At 35.8% G+C, this 17,662-nt stretch overlaps 3 protein-coding genes across 5 annotated transcripts; 1 reads left to right on the top strand and 2 right to left on the bottom strand.

Annotated features, from left to right (window-relative positions):
- Positions 1 to 4: 4 nt before the first annotated feature.
- On the bottom strand, positions 5 to 1,741 carry LOC115996156 (putative late blight resistance protein homolog R1B-16). The gene is made up of 2 exons (XM_031235295.1): positions 1,530 to 1,741; positions 5 to 1,385 (listed from the first exon to the last, which is right to left on the bottom strand). The coding sequence occupies exons 1-2, from the start codon at positions 1,739 to 1,741 to the stop codon at positions 5 to 7; spliced, it is 1,593 nt and encodes a 530-aa protein (XP_031091155.1).
- A 3,183-nt stretch (positions 1,742 to 4,924) lies between these two features.
- Positions 4,925 to 7,993, top strand: LOC115995782 (LIM domain-containing protein WLIM1-like). 2 transcript variants are annotated; one of them, XM_031234920.1, is made up of 5 exons: positions 4,925 to 5,140; positions 6,078 to 6,174; positions 6,267 to 6,304; positions 6,403 to 6,503; positions 7,414 to 7,627. In XM_031234920.1, exons 1-5 carry the CDS (start codon positions 5,003 to 5,005, stop codon positions 7,475 to 7,477), a joined length of 438 nt encoding a protein of 145 aa, XP_031090780.1. In that variant the 5' UTR covers positions 4,925 to 5,002; the 3' UTR covers positions 7,478 to 7,627. The 2 variants fall into 2 exon arrangements, with proteins under 2 accessions (XP_031090780.1, XP_031090779.1); XM_031234919.1 differs by having other exon boundaries at positions 4,926 to 5,140; positions 6,414 to 6,503; positions 7,414 to 7,993.
- Positions 7,994 to 9,285: 1,292 nt separating this feature from the next.
- On the bottom strand, positions 9,286 to 14,445 carry LOC115997017 (nucleobase-ascorbate transporter 6-like). Of its 2 annotated transcripts, none has more exons than XM_031236466.1 (15): positions 14,068 to 14,227; positions 13,737 to 13,962; positions 12,865 to 12,962; positions 12,586 to 12,759; positions 12,358 to 12,458; positions 12,026 to 12,101; positions 11,820 to 11,879; positions 11,538 to 11,722; positions 11,262 to 11,358; positions 10,903 to 10,989; positions 10,692 to 10,750; positions 10,496 to 10,587; positions 10,332 to 10,409; positions 10,068 to 10,228; positions 9,286 to 9,843 (listed from the first exon to the last, which is right to left on the bottom strand). In XM_031236466.1, exons 2-15 carry the CDS (start codon positions 13,843 to 13,845, stop codon positions 9,625 to 9,627), a joined length of 1,596 nt encoding a protein of 531 aa, XP_031092326.1. In that variant the 5' UTR covers positions 13,846 to 13,962; positions 14,068 to 14,227; the 3' UTR covers positions 9,286 to 9,624. The 2 variants fall into 2 exon arrangements, with proteins under 2 accessions (XP_031092326.1, XP_031092325.1); XM_031236465.1 differs by lacking the exon at positions 14,068 to 14,227 and adding an exon at positions 14,337 to 14,445 and having other exon boundaries at positions 9,625 to 9,843.
- Between the last annotated feature and the right edge of the window lie 3,217 nt (positions 14,446 to 17,662).

The raw sequence follows: 17,662 nt of genomic DNA, 5'->3' as shown, positions 1-17,662 counted from the left end.
AGCTCTATTTGCTAACTATAACAAGACTTCTGTCAACAAGATCTTGCAAGCATTCCATGGCCACTTTCTCCGTATTCACATGCTTCACAATGCTCAAAAATCCCTCTGCTACCCATAGCCTAACCAACTTCTTCACAGGGATCTCATAGTCTTCCTCAAAAATTCCAAAATATAAAAAACAAGCTTTTAAGGGATGGGGCAATTGGTTGTAACTGAGATATAGTATTCTGGAGTATGCATCATTAGAATCACTCATTACACTTTTTGCAACATTCTTCCACTTTTCCTCCACCTCCTCTGTCTTGGAGAGAAGACTAGCTACTATAGTAATAGCTAGAGGTAATCCTTTACATTTCTTCACTATGTCTTTACCAATTTGCTCAAACACTAAAAGGAATTCAGTTTTACCAAACACTTTGCAATAGAGATTCCAACTTTCATCGGCATTTAAGAAAGGCATGTTAAGGGGAGACTTACCCGAGCTTACATATTCAGCGACCTCTCTCAGTCGAGAAGTCAATAGTATACGGCTACCATTATTATCATCTGGAAAGCATCTTTGAACACTATCCCAAGCAGCAGTGCTCCATATATCATCTATCACTATCAAATATCTCTGATCCTTCAAGTGCTTACGCAGACGCTCAGCTAATTGGTCAGTGTTCTGTTCATGAAGTTCATCTCTTGATTCTGCAATAACACCACCAATAAGACATCGGAGCATTTGTTCCAAGCTATACTCTTGGGATACAGTAGTCCATGCTTGCATGTCAAAATAAGAAGTAATTGAGGAGTCTTCATAAACTTTGCGTGCTAAAGTCGTCTTGCCTATTCCTCCCATGCCGACGATGGAAACAACTTGTCTCCTCCTAGTTGATTGTTGCGTGAGCTGATCCAATATTTTCATGAACACCTCATGGCATCCCACCATTCCACTGTCAAGCTTTGAAGCTTTTTTGGAAGATTTACTCACAGTAATGTTCTTGTGTGCTAATCCTTTCACAAGCAGTAGTCCTCTGCTTCGCATCCAACCAAGAAGTGAAACATCATCAGTGATTCTTTTATTTTGTGATGAAGCCTTTGCAAGCCTAATCAACAACTGATTCTTGAGGTAATCAGTCATTTTTTCTACTTCAATGAAGATTTCATGAAGCCTGAGCAGCCAAACTGTTATATAAAGACGATCCTTCTCTAGATAAATGGAAGTCAACTCCATCTCAATCCATTCTTCCGCTCCGAACAATACATCTCTCATCTCTGCCTCCAAATCTTTCATCGCTCCCGCATTATTATCATAGCAGATCTGAGATTTTTCAAGAGTTTCTCGGAGGAAACCAAGAGTTTCATGGAAAGAGACCATCTTATGTTTGATTTCAGCCGCCTCTCTGAGCCGAGAACACAATAGTATAATATCCCCAGCATTTTGTGATGAACTCTCACTCTCTGTAAGTTGAAGCTGATTTTCACTTTTAATCATCATCTTCTTCTTCTTGGGGATATAATAATCATTATTGAAGATTCCATGAAACCTGAAGAGGCAAGCCTTTATACAGCTAAGATTTGAATACGCTTCGTGCAGTTCCATCGCTGCCATATCCTCAAGAATTTGTTGCAGCCTGACAATTTTTTCATTGCCATATCTGAGTTGTTCGTCTAAATGTTCAAGAGGGGAGCCTGGTTGTGATTGCAAGAAATGTAGAGAAAGTGTTTCCATAAGTGAAGTTACAGCAGCGTAAGCCATTTGAGTGTGTCGATCAGATTCAGAGCAGAATCACAAAGAAATCAAAGATCTCATCTCATCTGATGCAATGTAAACAGGAATTCATTGGTCAGCGTCTACGTGATTTTAAAATTAGCGGTAAATGCTTGCCTAGCCTCCTTTTTTTTGGCATAATTACACTTTTAGTCCCCTAAGGCAATTGTAAATTTGATTCTTAATGATTGCCGTATAACTGTATAAGTTATAATTTTTAACCTTTTTTTTTTTTTTTGAAAACAATTTTTTTTAAAACCTTAATTAGTTACAAAAGTTATAAAAACTAAAATAACCATTATTGTACAAAATAATACTCTCTCTGTCTCATTTTATCCGTCTTATTTACTATTCATTGGTCAAACCAATTCTTTCTTCTTTGTTTATTTTCTTTAGTATTCTTCACTAATTTTTAAATTTGATTTTTTTGTGTTTAATAGTACTTTTAGTGTAGTTTCTAAATATATAAATTTTGTATACTAATACTAAACTTAATATTATGAAAAATTAGATTAAAAATAATTTCAGTCAAACCTCCTTAACTAAACCAGAAACATAAAATGGGACAGATGGAATAAGATTATTACCATTTACCAGAGATTATTATACAAGATTATATCACAAAAGGTTATTTTATAAAATCTAAAATAAATTGTGTTTATAGCCAAGACCTTGTGGTCTAGTCGAACCCGGTTGCACTCCCATATGGAAGAGGGTGAGTTCGAGTATGAACAGATATTACATTGTAACAGAGTCAGTAATACTCAAAAAAGAATAAAATCAACCCAATAAAACTAAGGTTTTGTACATACTCCAAAACTTTGAATCTCCAACCCTAAGGACACCTTATGTCCCGGCCCGCCCGACAGAGCATATGAGAGGAGGTAAATCATGGAAGACATAATCCACACACTGTTGTTGTCAAGTTTCAAACCTTGATCTCTTTTCTAAATATTGCATACTAAACCACTGAGCTAAACTCGTTCGCGAACAGTAATTTGTGGCTAAGGAGAAACAAAACAGTGAAAGTTTAAGATTATATGTACAACTTCATTTGCCTACAACCAAAAAACAAAATAGACTTAGTCTTCTTAGTTTGAACCGATCAACTATGAACAACATAGGTTTAAGATTATCTGTACAACTTCACTTGCCTACAACCAAAAAACAAAATAGACTTAGTTTTCTTAGTGGTCAATGAAGCACAATGAGCCAATATAGGTTTAAGATTGGTCCTGTTTGGTAAATGGCTGTTGGCTGTTTGGATTAGAAGGTATGATTTGTTGATAATATTAGCTGATTCTAGAAAGTTGTTTGATAAATTGGCTGTTAGCTGATAGCTTTTTGGTATAATTTCTTTCCTCAAAAAGCTAATTGAAAAGGCTGCTTTGAGTAGCCTTTTGAATTTTAGCATTTTGAAGTTACAAAAAGCTTATTAACCAAACAACTAATAGTGGTCAAATAAGCCAAAATTGGTTGATAGGCTGATTATTTACCAAACAGGGCCATTATCTGTACAACTTCACTTGCCTGCAGGCTACAACCCAAAAAAAAAAAAACAAAATAGACTTAGTTTTCTTTGGTCAATGAAGCACAAATAGCCAATATTGTCTCCACTAAGACTCAAACCCACCCCCTACCATGTGGAGGTGCAATCAGGTGCCATTAGACCACAAGGTCTTTGGCAGTATGCATATAATTTAATTATATACCATTTAAAAAAAAAGAAGATAATACCAATTGGAGTCCTCCGAGTATACTGACACTACCACATTTAGTCCTAACTAGGTAGAAATGATGATTTTACCCTTCATTTATAGAGCTTAAACATCTCAAAGTAATGGAAGGACCATTGATGGTAATAGTTTGAAAGTCGAAAGATCACGGGTGATCAATTTTTAAAATTTAGGACTAAACGTGACAAAATTACTATACTCGGAGAACCCCAAATAATATTAACTCGTATGATTATTGACCAATAGCCACACCTTGTGAGCCAACTTTTAAATGAATACTAGTATATTAGCATAAAAGAATTAAAAGGTCACATACACACACATATACATATATATGATCAAATGAGAACTCCTCTCCCCGTGAGAATCTGCGAACCAACATGAATGTATACAATTGTCTACATAAATGCACATAAACTATTCCAAGAAAGATTGCGTGCATTGTGCATTTTTATAAACGCTTGTGTGCATTTATGTACAAATTCACAGGTTCTCGCGGGAGGAGACATTCTCATTGAAACATCAGACACACGTATATCCAAAACAAAAACAAAAATAAAAACAAAAAACAAAAACAAAAAAAAAAAAAAAAAAAAAGAAAAGGAAAAAAGAAGGGATTCAAAACTTGAAGGGAATTGAATGATTGAGGATGAGTTGGCAATAGTACATGAACCCTAGCTGTACCATATTTATATAATGACAAAAATAATTCAAAAAATTCACAAATCATCAAATAAACTTTTTCAAGTTGTCCCTCCACCCACAAAAGCAAGCCTTACATCATTACTGAAATTTTAATCACTAAATATTTTGTTCATGTTACATCACCTTTAGTATATGCTCTCTGCGTGTTTGTATATATAGAGAATTTTTTATATATCTTCAATTATGATATCTTAATTTTAAAATGAAAAATAACACACTTTAAGACAACCTCAGCCAAGTTGCTACATATTATTGGCTTGGTAACCATAAGGTTCTAAGTATGTCTTTTTAGACGACATAGATTAATTTACCTTCTTATAGTTCTTTGCCGACTAGAATCATAAGTTACAATTTACTCACTAAACACACTCACGTTGTGGTTGTGACTTCTTTTGTGACTCAACAACAACAACAACAATAATAACACATTTTCAAAAAGATTTTAAGTCTCAGGAAAGGTGGTATTGACTCTTTGTGCTTCAATAAATTAAAAAAATAGTTATAAACATATACTTCATTCTAAAAGAATAAGTAACTAAGATTTTATTAAAAATTTCACATTTTAATTAAATCCACCAATATCACAAATTCACAAGCCGTTACATCCCTCGACACTTGCCCATCAAATGTGTCAATTCAACGCCGCCCATGATTTTAGTCAACACATCATTACTGGACAGCTAACTAACATATGCAGAGCTTATAAAAGATTCAAAATTGAAAGAGAAAGAGCTAGAAATCAAAAGAGTTTTAGCATCTTTTTTTCAGGTTTGATCATTGGGGTTTGGCAAATTAAAGGAATCGAGAGATGGCAACATTTGGAGGGACAACACAGAAGTGTAAGGCATGTGAGAAGACTGTGTACTTAGTGGATCAGCTCAGAGTTGACAGTAAAGTCTACCACAAAGCATGTTTCAGATGCCAACACTGCAAGGGCACTCTTAAGGTTCTTTAATTCTTCAACCAAATCATAGATTTTTTTTATTTTATTTTTTTGGGTTTTGATCATTTTTTTTAGTATCAGTTGTGGGTGTTTGAATTCTTGATTAGTTGATTAGTAGCATGCTTAGGAACATATGTATATATATATCTAATGATTTGTATCATTTAAGGAAGATGACTTATAATTCTGTGATCTTAATTTGTGTTTTATTTAAACATTGATGATCTGAAAGACTGAAATTCTGGAATATCAAATTTTTTTTCTGTTTTAGTTTAGTTGCATGCTTAGGAAGGTGTCTTATAATTCTGGAATCTTAATGGTTTGTGTCATTTAAGGAATAGTGTCTTATAAGTTTTTGCAACCTTAAAAACTGTTCCTGTTTGATTTGGGTTTGGTTGATCTGCATATCTGGAGCATTTATTCAAGGTTGAGTCCAGGGCACTTTTTTTTTTTTTTTTTCATTTTGAATGATCAATACAACGCTTGAGGATGTGGTTGTTTAATAAGTGAGCAGAAATTTGTCCCTTAGGCAATTAGATATTTATTGCATCCTTAAAAAGCATTCTTGCTTTGTCTGTTTGGTGGACATATTCTTTGAGACTTGATCTTTCGATTAGGAGGTTAAGTAAACTAGAAACGAAGAAATGGAAGTATTGGAGAGCTTATGATGATAGAGTTTACGCCTTGTTATTCAACCACTTTTTGCGTTACTGAATAAGTTGTAGAACTTTGGTACTCGGTCTCACAGCTTGCTTTTCTCTGTTTCTTTACCGCCTTTCCCAACTGCTTTTCTTGTTATTGTGATGTTTTCCTCTTATCTTTCTTGCGGTCTTTCTGGTTTGTCTTTGTTGTTTGTTTCATGTGTTTCGTTTAACTACTACAAGCATAACCGTATCGAGTAAAAGTTTGGATTGATTTGTGTGGCTGTCTAATATTGCAGCTAAGCAACTATAGCTCCTTTGAAGGAGTCTTGTATTGCAAACCTCACTTTGATCAACTCTTCAAAATGACGGGTAGCCTGGATAAGAGTTTTGAAGGTGAAAACAGTTATAGCGTTAGAATTTGCGTATTATAGGTTGCTGTTGTTCTAACTCAATGCTTATTCGATCGCCCTTTGGTCCCTTTTCAGGTGCTCCAAAAATGGCGAGGGAAAGATCCACTGATCAGGTATTCCATGATGTCTGGTTTTTGTGATAAATAATGATGTCTTTAGTCAATATTTTTCTTGTTATTCCACACATGGTCTGTTGCTTATTTTGAGTTAGAAACTGGTCAGATACACACAAGCACCAAAGTTTCAAGACTGTTTTCTGGGACTCAAGAGAAATGTGTTACTTGCAACAAAACTGTTTACCCCCTCGAAAAGGTAAATCGGTCCAATGCTTTATTTTCTGCCTACTTTCAATTCTTTGTATACTGCATTAGTACCACATCCCGAGGGATAAGGCATCCCGCCTTGTGACCCTAGCCGGGAAAGGACCACAAGGAGGTAAACCAGCCTAGGTTGCCCATAGCTAACCGGCCAAACCAAGAAGGCCACCCCCACTGCTAGTCGAATTTGTAATCTTGTAGTTACCAAGTCAACAACCTAACCAACTCGGCTGAGATTACTCACTTACCGCGAGATAAGGCATCCCGCTTTGTGACCCTAGCCGGCTAAGGACCACAAGGAGGTAAACCAGTTTAGGTTGTCCATAGCTGATAGGCCAAACCAAGAAGGCCCGAGCTTAGATTGCCTATAGCTGACCAGCCAAACCAAGAAGGCCAATAGACCGCCCCCGCTCGAAGTCGAACTTGTAATCTTGTGGTTACCAAGTCTACAATCCAACCAACTTGGCTGAGGCCTAAGGTTACCCACTTACTGCGGGATAAGGCATCCCGCCTTGTGACCCTAGTCGGCTAAGGACCACAAGGAGGTAAATCAGTTTAGGTTATCCATAGCTGACCGACCAACCCAAGAAGGCCCCAGCCTAGGTTGCCCATAGCTGACCGGCCAAACCAAAAAGGCCAATAGGCCGCCCCCACTGGGAGTCAAACTTGTAATTTTGTGGTTACCAAGTCAACAGCCTAACCAACTTGGCTGAGTTACCCACATACTTCTACATTCTTATAATAGAGGCTGGTGGGCAAGAAACCTGCAAAATCAATGTTAATTTTTATGATTTTCTGCAAATGTTTGTTCGTCAGAAAACCGCTGTCTAAACACGTAAACATTGGATGTTTGTTATTCCAACAAATGAAAAGCTGCTAAAAGATTGCAAATGTTAATTTTGAAGGTTGCGGTTGATGGCACATCATACCACAGGGCTTGCTTCAAGTGCAGCCATGGCGGGTGCGTGATCAGTCCTTCGAATTATGTTGCACATGAACAGAGACTATACTGCAGGCACCATCACACACAGCTTTTCAAGCAAAAGGGCAACTTCAGCCAGCTCGGTTCGAGCGAGAAAGTTAAAGTGGCAGTGACAGATCAGAACAGCAATGGCACAGCCAAATCAGATGAGATCAAATCAGATGAGATCTTATGATGTTTTTACTTCAATGGAGTTTCCTTTTTGCTGCTTAAAGTTTGCTATTTGTTGTGTATTCTCATCAAATCACAGAGGCAATATTTATGGTCTCTTTTGCTTAGTCCAAAACATGGTCATTTCATTTTTATGATGACAGTCTGCCATAGAACATAAGTGGTGTCCTAGGTTGATGATGGGGATTGCCCAGAGACATTATGATTGCACATTTTGTAATGTAAAACCAAATTTGTTTTGATGATGTTTGTTGCTATTTTGTATGTTCCAAAGAGGGGCTGTGACTTTTATGATGAAAAGGTCTGTAATGGTAATTTTGCTTTCTTTCCTAGTGATGTTCATATAAATACAGCATTACAGATGCTTATACAAATTCCTCAGTTATTTGCTTTCATTCCTAGTGGTGTTCATTTTAGCTTCTGACTATCATAAATAGTTTAGTCATTTTAGCTTCTAACTATCATGAATAGTTTATTCATTTTTTTTTAGTTCAGGATTTTCACCGTCGGACATAGTGACTACTCCCCTTATTAAATTAAAGACGCTTCTATTGAGTCATTAGGTGGGATAGTTGGCAAGAAGATTTAAGACTACTTCATACCCAAAGTCAAGAACCGGACCCTTGAAATTTGGTTTAACTTCTAACTATATGAACAATTTACTCGCTTTAGCTTTTGACTATTATAAATAATTTTGACATTTCAGCTTTGACTATCATTAATAGTTAGGAAAATTATCAAATAAACCCCTGAACATTACTCAAAAAGTCAATTAAACCTTTAAACTTTCAAAAGTTATATATGTAGAGTATTATTTTAGTGCAATTAGGCTCGAAAACGGTTGGTGGTCTGTAATTATAGGTCACTAAGGTTCCAGCGAATTTTCAGTAAGATTGTAACCATATTTCGACAAAAATACCGGCGAAACAGTCGCCAACGTAGTTTAGTTGCCTTTTCCGACGAAGGAGGTCGCCTTCTCCAATCCTTCTCCCACGAAGGAGAAGGCGACCAAACTAGTTGCCTTCTCCTTTGCAGGAAAAGGCAATCAAATGACACCAACAACTGCTTCGTCGGTGTTTTTTTGCCGGAATATGATCAGAATTTCACTAGAGATGCATCAGAACTCGAATGATCTATAATTATAAGTCACCAATCAATTTTTTAATCTAATTGTTTTAAAATAATACTTCGTACTCCGTATGTTTAAAAGCTTAATTGCAACTTTTAAAAGTTTAAGAAGTTATTTGACTTTTTTATTAATGTTCGATGACCTATTTGACTTAAATTTACCAAAAAAAATGACCTATTTGACTCTTGTCCCTTAATAGTTTCATCATTTTAGCTTCTAACTACCATGAATAGTTTACTCGTTTAAACTTTTGACTATATGAATAATTAAGAGTAACATTTGGCCAAGGACCTTGTGGTCTAGTGACATCAAACCCTTTTCTTTATATAAGAGGTGGTGGGTTCGAATTTCAGTGGAGGCAATACTGTATTGTAATAGAGTCTTTTGAGTAGTACTCAAAAAAAAAAAGAGTAACATTTGCTCATTCATCATAGCTGGGAACTAAAACTACTAAACTTTAACAATTATAACCATTCTTAAAGGCTATCTGGTGGATATGTTAGCTTTTCAGAGGCCATTGGATTATCGTCTCCATTTTTCAGGGGCATTTAACAGTGCAAGAGTTGCAGAGAACTGTTGTTCATAATAACCAACAAATTTACACTAAAAAAACAAAAGAAAGAAAAACCCTAATCAACAAATGTTCTAATTAAGCATCCTCCAAGCTGTCAGACTATTTATAGTAACTTTTTTCACATCCAAAAGGGATACATAAGCAAAGGAAAACTGTGTTGCAGCAGGAGGCCCAAAGTATGGCTTTTCAATGCCCAAGGAGGCGACGAGATGATTTGACGAGAAAACCGAAAACGAGGTCTTACTTGGGTGTAGCGAGATTCAGACGGAGGGGAAGTATTTGTTGAGGTTGAAAGGGAGGGAGTAGAATTCTTCGCTTCTTGTGTCACTCTTGAAAGACCGGAACTTGTCCCACCAATGCTTGCCTCGGTCTTTCCTTACCTGGTTTTCCTTCTTGTGCATCGTGGTGTCTAAGAAATATGCCACAATCCCCGCAACAAAAGCTTTTGACGAAAACGGAACATTGACGATGTCGTTGAACTGATCAAGAAACACCACGCAAAACATTTGTTAGCAGCTATAGCTCAGATCGAAGGCGCAACTTTATTTCTTTATAAACCGCCACATTTTCGAGAAACAGGGTGCTGGACTTGGCCCTTCACCGGCCTCTGCCCAACAATTCCCCTAGCCACCAATTACTGGACTTGGCCTTTTACTGGCCCCCGCCCAACAAAATGACTAAAAACAGTTGAATTGGAACTTACCCATCTCCCACCCGTGTGAACAGGTCCATAACTATTGATGGCAATGTACTCGTTGAAGTACTGAGGGATAGACAATCCGAGAAAGATTGAAAACCCGAGTATGAACTTGTTCCGGAAACTATTCAGGTTGCAGAATTGAAGCAAACTCACACCTCCAGCACCTGAGCACACGTAATAATCGTAAGGATTCAAACACATTTTACAATTAATTGCAAATAATAGCGGTAAACCGCTTCCCATTCATCTTGCCACGTCAATACGTACCTACATATCCAAAGAACAGGCAATATAAAGCAGCTACAATGGGTGCTGGAATCGAAGCAAAGACTGCTCCGAATTTTCCTGATGATAACCACTCGGTCAGACTACAAACATGAAGAGAGTTCGGTAAATTGCAGAAAAAAGTTGCGGTAATGCTTATAATTTACCAAGAATAGAGAAGAAAATCATGAATCCCGCAGATATCTGAATAACTCTTCGACTCCCCACTCGAGTAAGCGCTAGAAGTCCAGCATTCTCACTGCAATTATACCGAAGCAAATACTATACATCATTGAGAAAGTCGTCCTCGGCTCTTGCAACAATGCGTTATGACGACAGAAGGTTTTAAAAGGTGTAACTTACATAGATACAGAAGATCCGGTTCCAGTTCCAAACAACCCCGATAATAATATGCCAATTCCCTGGAATATGACCACAATTCCAAAACTTAGTAACCAAAAAACACAATCACATTGCAAGACAGGGCAAACATAGTGTAAAGGCGTAACCGCGTTATAATTCTATCAAGAAAACGGAAAACCAGGTGTCTAATTTCAACGGGAATTCGCTTTACCTGCCAACCTACACCACGGCTGAGAATGGATGGCGGCATGTGAGTGGCACTTGCAAATCTCGCAATAGCAATAAAACCACCGGTCGACTGCAAAGGCAACGAGGCCAAATTGGAATTTAGTACGAGACCTGACAAGATAGAAACGGAAAAAGTGCATCCACACGAACTCGGGAAAGAAAAGAAGCATAGACATCATAACCAAATTTTTCATCAAGAAACAAATTTTTATCACACGAACATAAACAAAAAAACGAGAATAAAAAATCCAAGCTGGTTAGGATAGAAAGAACTGCAGGCACGGGGGATCAGTGCATTTGCCACTACACTTATTTCCTTCAAGTTCCGAAACGAAAACAAACCTCTACGAGTGTTACAAATGTAGCCATCATCATAGCAAAAGCTTCACCGGCATCAAATGAAGGCGCTCCCCATTGAAAGGGGTATGGAACTCTAATCCTGAGAATATAAGCCACGGGAAAGTATTACGTGAGAATCTCGAAGACTTCAAATTACACATTATCATGTTTTGTCAGAACCTTGGAGTCTAAATAATAGCACATTTGTAAGGACAAATGGAAACATAGGTTCATCTTAACCGAAATATTGTTGTGTACAACCTAATATTTAGCACTTACCATGGGGCACCAGATATAAGTCCAGAACGGTCAGTTCGGCAGCTTGTTTGGGTCTTTGGTGGCTTCCCATTATAGGCCCCACCAACAGTAAGTATATGGGCATAAATCCAAACAATTGCTATCGTGAATATAACAGCAAAACGATCAAAAATATTCTTCCCGGGCGTTATAAGATGAATCAAATACTGCAATGCAAAAATTAATTCCAGTGGGATTAATATCAAGTACATGAAATGGAGTTGCTTTTCCAAGACTAAAGCACATGATTTCAACTAATAATACCTGGGAGAAAAGGACCAAAATTACAAGCGCTGGCAACCCTATTTCGACACATATAGCAACCTAAACAACAAAAATTAACAATTAAATGACTCGCTGTTTTGTAACTCGAGAACTACAAAGCTGTCTCAAAATGATGGATTTAAGTAGAAAGAGAAATTTATTATATGAGCAATTAATGTCAATATGTAATATACGTATATACTTACACCAGGGAAACCAAACTCGTAGAGCCCAAAACCAGCAAGCGCAACCAAAGGAACTGCTGAAATCGGACTCAAAAACCTAGTAACTCCCCAAAAAGAAAGCAGAAACAATGTGAACAAACGTGAGTTTTTTTCATATCAAACGTTCTCATGCAATGTCAAAATAGCTGGAGGCCAGAACATGAGAAATTATTTTATTCAATAATATATAGAAATCCATCTCAGAATCATAACCACACTGTTATCAATGTGTAGAACAGACATATTATGACAAATCGAGTTAGGGAATTGACTAAAAAACCGAAAGATAAAAGCACATGTAAGTGTTAACCAACCTCGTAATATTGCGCCAAAGACCACTAAAGCCCAGGACTATCTGAAGAGTTGAAGCAACTATAAGGGCACCTTGAGTGGCCCGCATTATCTTTTTGAATTTCTGATGAGAATAAATGACAAGAAAGAATCAGGGTGACAAAATATATCACATTATCACCAAGACTTTATGCCATTGGCTTTAGGCATACGATAAATGTCATACAAGTAGAAGTGTTAAGAAAACAGACCGATATGGGGTCTGGGTCATCCCATCGACCAGAGAGTATAATTGAAATCGTTGGTGCAACGAAGGTGTACGACCCTCCAATCACAGCTGGAAGTCTGGTCCCAAAGAACGTCTGTAACAAGGTGTTCAACCCAGCAACAAATAGCAGAGTCTGAATAACTTTGGCTTTCTCCTCCTGCAAGAATGGCAGGCACCATTTCATTTAACTCTGCAGTTACGCTTAGCCAAGCGAATATAGTTATAAGTTACAAAACAGCTAAATTATGTCCTCGGGCCTCACATTTCCACCTCCCATCTGGGGAACGAGAACGGTGGGAATCATAACTGTTGTCCCAAGCATCACAAGATAGTGTTGAAATCCAAGAAGAATGGCCTCGGCTGCATTATCAAAACAACCCAATATTAAACCGAATCCACTATGATGAAACCCATCACAAAGTTCAGAGAGATGAAATTCAAAGATGTGACCCAAAACCCATTCTCATAATCTTGTGTATTCTCAACAGCTCTAACAAGATTACAAGAAAATTACTCCAGTAGATATGAAACATAAACTGACAGAGTGACAGTTGTAGAATAGACTTTTTAAATAAGTGACCTTATGAAGCAAGAATCAGTAACAGAGGGTAAAAATGATCCCCATAGTCCAAAAAACCTTAAATTCTCCTCAAATAATAAAAAAACCTAAGGAGAAAGCAAAAATTCTGAATAAAAATAAGCATATGATTCACCAACTCCATAGAAGGGAAGAGCAGGACAGAAGAAAAAAACAAAAAAAAAAAAGGTAAATATTTTCAGTTGGTAAAATAACACAACAATTTCTAGCAAACCAAACTTGTCAGAACAACAATTCAACCCCCAAGAATCCAGCAGGTAACATGCGGTACAGAAATCCTCTGTGATTCCTCATTTTCTCAGAAAAACATTTACCTTGAGGAAACCAAGATCATCAGTTTACACAAGTCATTTAACAGTCAAACATAATAAAGGAAAGAAGAATGTCAGGAACTGAAGGATTTTAACCATCAGAGTGAAAACATCTTAGCTCAGTGAGCTAAACACTAGACAAAACCCTAAAACAGGAAAAAAAAAAAAAATCAATACTGATAGGAAGCTAAGAAGACAGAAAAATGGCAGAGGGTATAAACTCACGCCACGGTGGAGGACTAGTAATGCAGTAAGAAACATTGGGAAGCTGATCCTTAGGTGGATGAGGCGTCTCATCTGCTTTTGGTGCTGGAGCTGCTCCACCTCCTGCCATGGCTCTCTCTCTCTCTCTCTCTCTCTCTCTCCTCTCTCTCTCTCTCCTTTACTTTCCCTCAATAAAAGTAAGTGTCTATAGAACAGCTGAGATTAGAAGAGGTGCAAGAACCCAAATCTGCATAAACCAGATCAGAAAAACAGTGAAAATCCCAAATTAAAAAAAAAAAAAATGACCCTCAGAAATCAAAGAAAAGGAAAATCAACAAAACTTTTAGAGTACCCAGAAAGCAAAAGATTCAAGAAAAGGCACAATTTTTAGAGAACCCAGAAAGCTCAATCAGTCAGGAATGAAGAATGACAGGATTGAAACACCTCACATGCTTCTAGTATACCCTTCACCCCCCACCCCCTAACACTGTACACAATAGAAAATACTAGAAAAACGATACTGTGACTATATTTTTTGTTCGAATAAACAAGAATTAATGTGAATTAAGCAAAGAAAAATACTGAAATGTAACAACAAAGAAAAAGGAAACTATGTTCTACCCTTTAGTTGTAGTGACAAATCTGCTGCGCAGGAAACTTAGAGAGTGTGCTGGTTTGGTGCTTTAAAAACTCACCAAATCAAAGACCCCACTTCATAAAAATATTTTTTTTAAGAGGCAAAAAGAATACTTTCGCCGAAATAAAAGTAAAAATTTAGAGCTCAATATAAGGTGGTAGGATAATGTAGATTTAAGACTAGAGAGAGAAACAAATATTAGGGAGTGGTTTTTTTTTTTTTTAATTACATCTTAGAGCAACTATAATAGTAATTTTTATTCAATTTTGGAGTAAAACATGACTTATGTGGAGGGGAAAGAGTGAGAAAGAAGAGTCAGGGTCTTCCTACAAACAACTGATTTTTTTGTAGGTCCAGCAATACATAAAAAGTGGAGAAGACAACGCACTTACAGCGCCCAATTGGGCGCGTGCAGTGCACGACTAGCATGTCCTCTATTTGTATATTTCCTCGTGTCAGACCTGCTTTTTGTTTTTTATTTTTTCCTCTTTTTCCTTCTTCTCTCCATCCTCTCTCTCTTAATTGGCACCTCAAAAACCAAAAAAAAAAAAAAAAAAAAAAAACTAGCACTTGCACTGCACACGCCCCACGAGGTGTTGTATGTGCGTGAAACACACATCTGCGCCTTTCTCTGATTTTTCTCTCTCTTGCGGGTCCACAAAAAATCAAATGCTTACAGAAAGGCCCAATACATTATCTCCTTCTTCTCTATCATCCATGTCATCAAACACCTCATCAAAAACTGATTAAAAATACATTGTTTCTCATATTAACCCGTATCTTCTTTGATATTGAATACATTAATTTCTTATTAATTTATGTTAGGTCAGACAATTCATTAGTAATTCATAAAAATAAATAGTTTTTTTTTAAATTTTAAAGAGATTAGGGAATGATAACTATTTTGATTAACTATTTTTTAATCGGAATATTTCAGTTTGGTTAATTTTAATATAAAGATTTTTAAAATTTTGATTAACAATTAATTCGGCTAGAAAGTGTTGCTTAATTCAATAATTCGATTTAATTATTACCCAAATGAACATCCCTACCAGGTTGTATATCTTCTTCTTCTTTTTTGTAATTTTATTTTGTGTGGTTATCAATTTTACATCCCATTTCTATATGCTTAACTATCAAATTAATTCACTTTTAATCCATCTAATTTTTTTTTTAATACAACAAAAAAGAAAGACTATGAGACTAACTACTACATAAATCATGATAAATCAATCCAACAAGATCCTTAAACAACATAAGCCACAAGCCCCCCTAGCAGAGTCTCAAATTAAAACATGGATGAGATAATGTATTAAGACGCAAAATAATTTTTTTAAACGGCAAAAATTAAAGATAATAAATATGTAACTTTAAAATTTATGATAATTTAAACTATAAAATAGACTACCACAAAATAAATAAATAAAATAGATTCAAAAGAAATTTTTTTTTGAACGACGGGTAAAACCATAGCTGCTATTTAAGGGTGTGCACTAGGAAAACCTTGATCTTGTGTAATAGTTCGTAAACTACACACGAGAGGTAAACCGAATTAGGAAGGCCTTGTGCGACGATCCTGATAAAAAAAGTGTTAACAATAATCAAACTCGTGACTTTCTAATACGAGAATCATACTTTACCTACTTGACCACCTTTTCGGGCAAAAAAAATATATTTACTCAATCACATGTGTATTATAGTTTTGTTGATCAAAAGCTTTCATTTAAAGAAGTGTTGAATCAGCATCAAATTTTTGAATATCCCTTCTTACTTCTCAAATCTCAATCCATTAGAAAAAAATGAGAGAGAGAGAAATTTAGAAAAGTTTAAAAAGTTGATATAATATTAAATAATGTATTTTTTTATAAGCAAAACAAATAATTAAAGCTTCATTAAGGATGTGAAATGAAAGAAGGAGGGATAGATTCTCAATACAAAATGTTAGCCTAAGAAAACAATGTATTTAATTTGATTATTTCTCAAAAATTAATAGAAAAATTCTACAACGTTGTATCATTATAATGCTATGGAGTATATATTCTTTTGCGAAGGAAAAATTGTGATCATTCACTTTAATTAATTTTTTTGAATATTACTGACTCTGATACAATGTAGTATATGTTTATAACTACTTCCTCAACTTATTGAAGCACAAAGAGTCAATATTGTCCCTGCTAGGACTCGAACCCATTACCTCCGCATCGGATAGCTCAATGATTGGTAGTGAAAGACATTTTATATAATAAAAAAAATGTTAGGCAACACGGAATTTGAAATTATTTGTGTAACTCAAGAAAAAGAGTGATGAAGAAAATCCATAATCACTATTCGAGAGTAACTAAGAAGACAAATAACCCGCTCTCACTAAAGTCAAACTTGTAGCATTGCTATTAAGTCAACAGACTAATTAACTTGATTGAGATTGCCCTTGCACTCCTGCTGCTCGATTATTTACCCCACCTTAATAGTTAATCCCTTATGGATCTTGAGACAAGTTTATGAAAAGTCATTTTATATGTAATCAGCTATCAACTAATAACTAATTTATCAAACATCTTACTACAATTAACTAATGTTATCAACTAGTCAAATCCACTAACCCAATCAACTAACAGCTAACAGTTAACACTATTTACAAAATATCCTAAAAATCATAGTCTAAAAAGTTTAAAGAAGTTGGGAAAATCTGAGTTATAAAAAACAAATTAAAAAAAAAAATCAATAAATCCCCAACAAACATCCGCTGCTGGGCAAGGAATCAGGATGTCAAAATAGTAAACTGTAAAATAATGAAAGAACGTGGAGCCTATGTATGAGCAGCTTTTTCTTTGGTATGACTAAACCATGAGGATAAAGTTTGCTAGACCAAAATTTGTCAACTTTTTTTTTCCTTTTAAAAAAGTTAATAATGTAACAATGTGCTATTAGCTATTCTAAGGGAGCTAATGTAATCATCAAAAAAAAAAAAAAAGTGGCATTTTCATTATTACAATAATATATTTAAAAACGTTTGATAGTGTATATATGAATAATTGACAGTACATTCAAAATCTATAATAATATACTTACATGCGTACACTATTAGTTACTATTAAGCATTTTCAAATTTACTGTTGTAATTATGAAAATGCCACCATGTTACACTATTAGTTGCCAAAATGGATGGATAAGATTAATCACTTTCTCAATAAGCACAAAGAATGAACAATCGCCTTCACTGAAGCTCGAACCACTCCCTACCACATGAAAGTGTAAACCGGATGCTCCTAGACCACAAGGTCTTTGGCATCTCTCAATTATCTTATCACAC

This window comes from Ipomoea triloba, chromosome 11 (genome assembly GCF_003576645.1).
Source record: "Ipomoea triloba cultivar NCNSP0323 chromosome 11, ASM357664v1".
Classification (NCBI taxonomy): Eukaryota; Viridiplantae; Streptophyta; class Magnoliopsida; order Solanales; family Convolvulaceae; genus Ipomoea; species Ipomoea triloba.
Note: the sequence above shows the minus strand (reverse complement) of the source record. Positions and strands in the feature narration are given on the sequence as shown.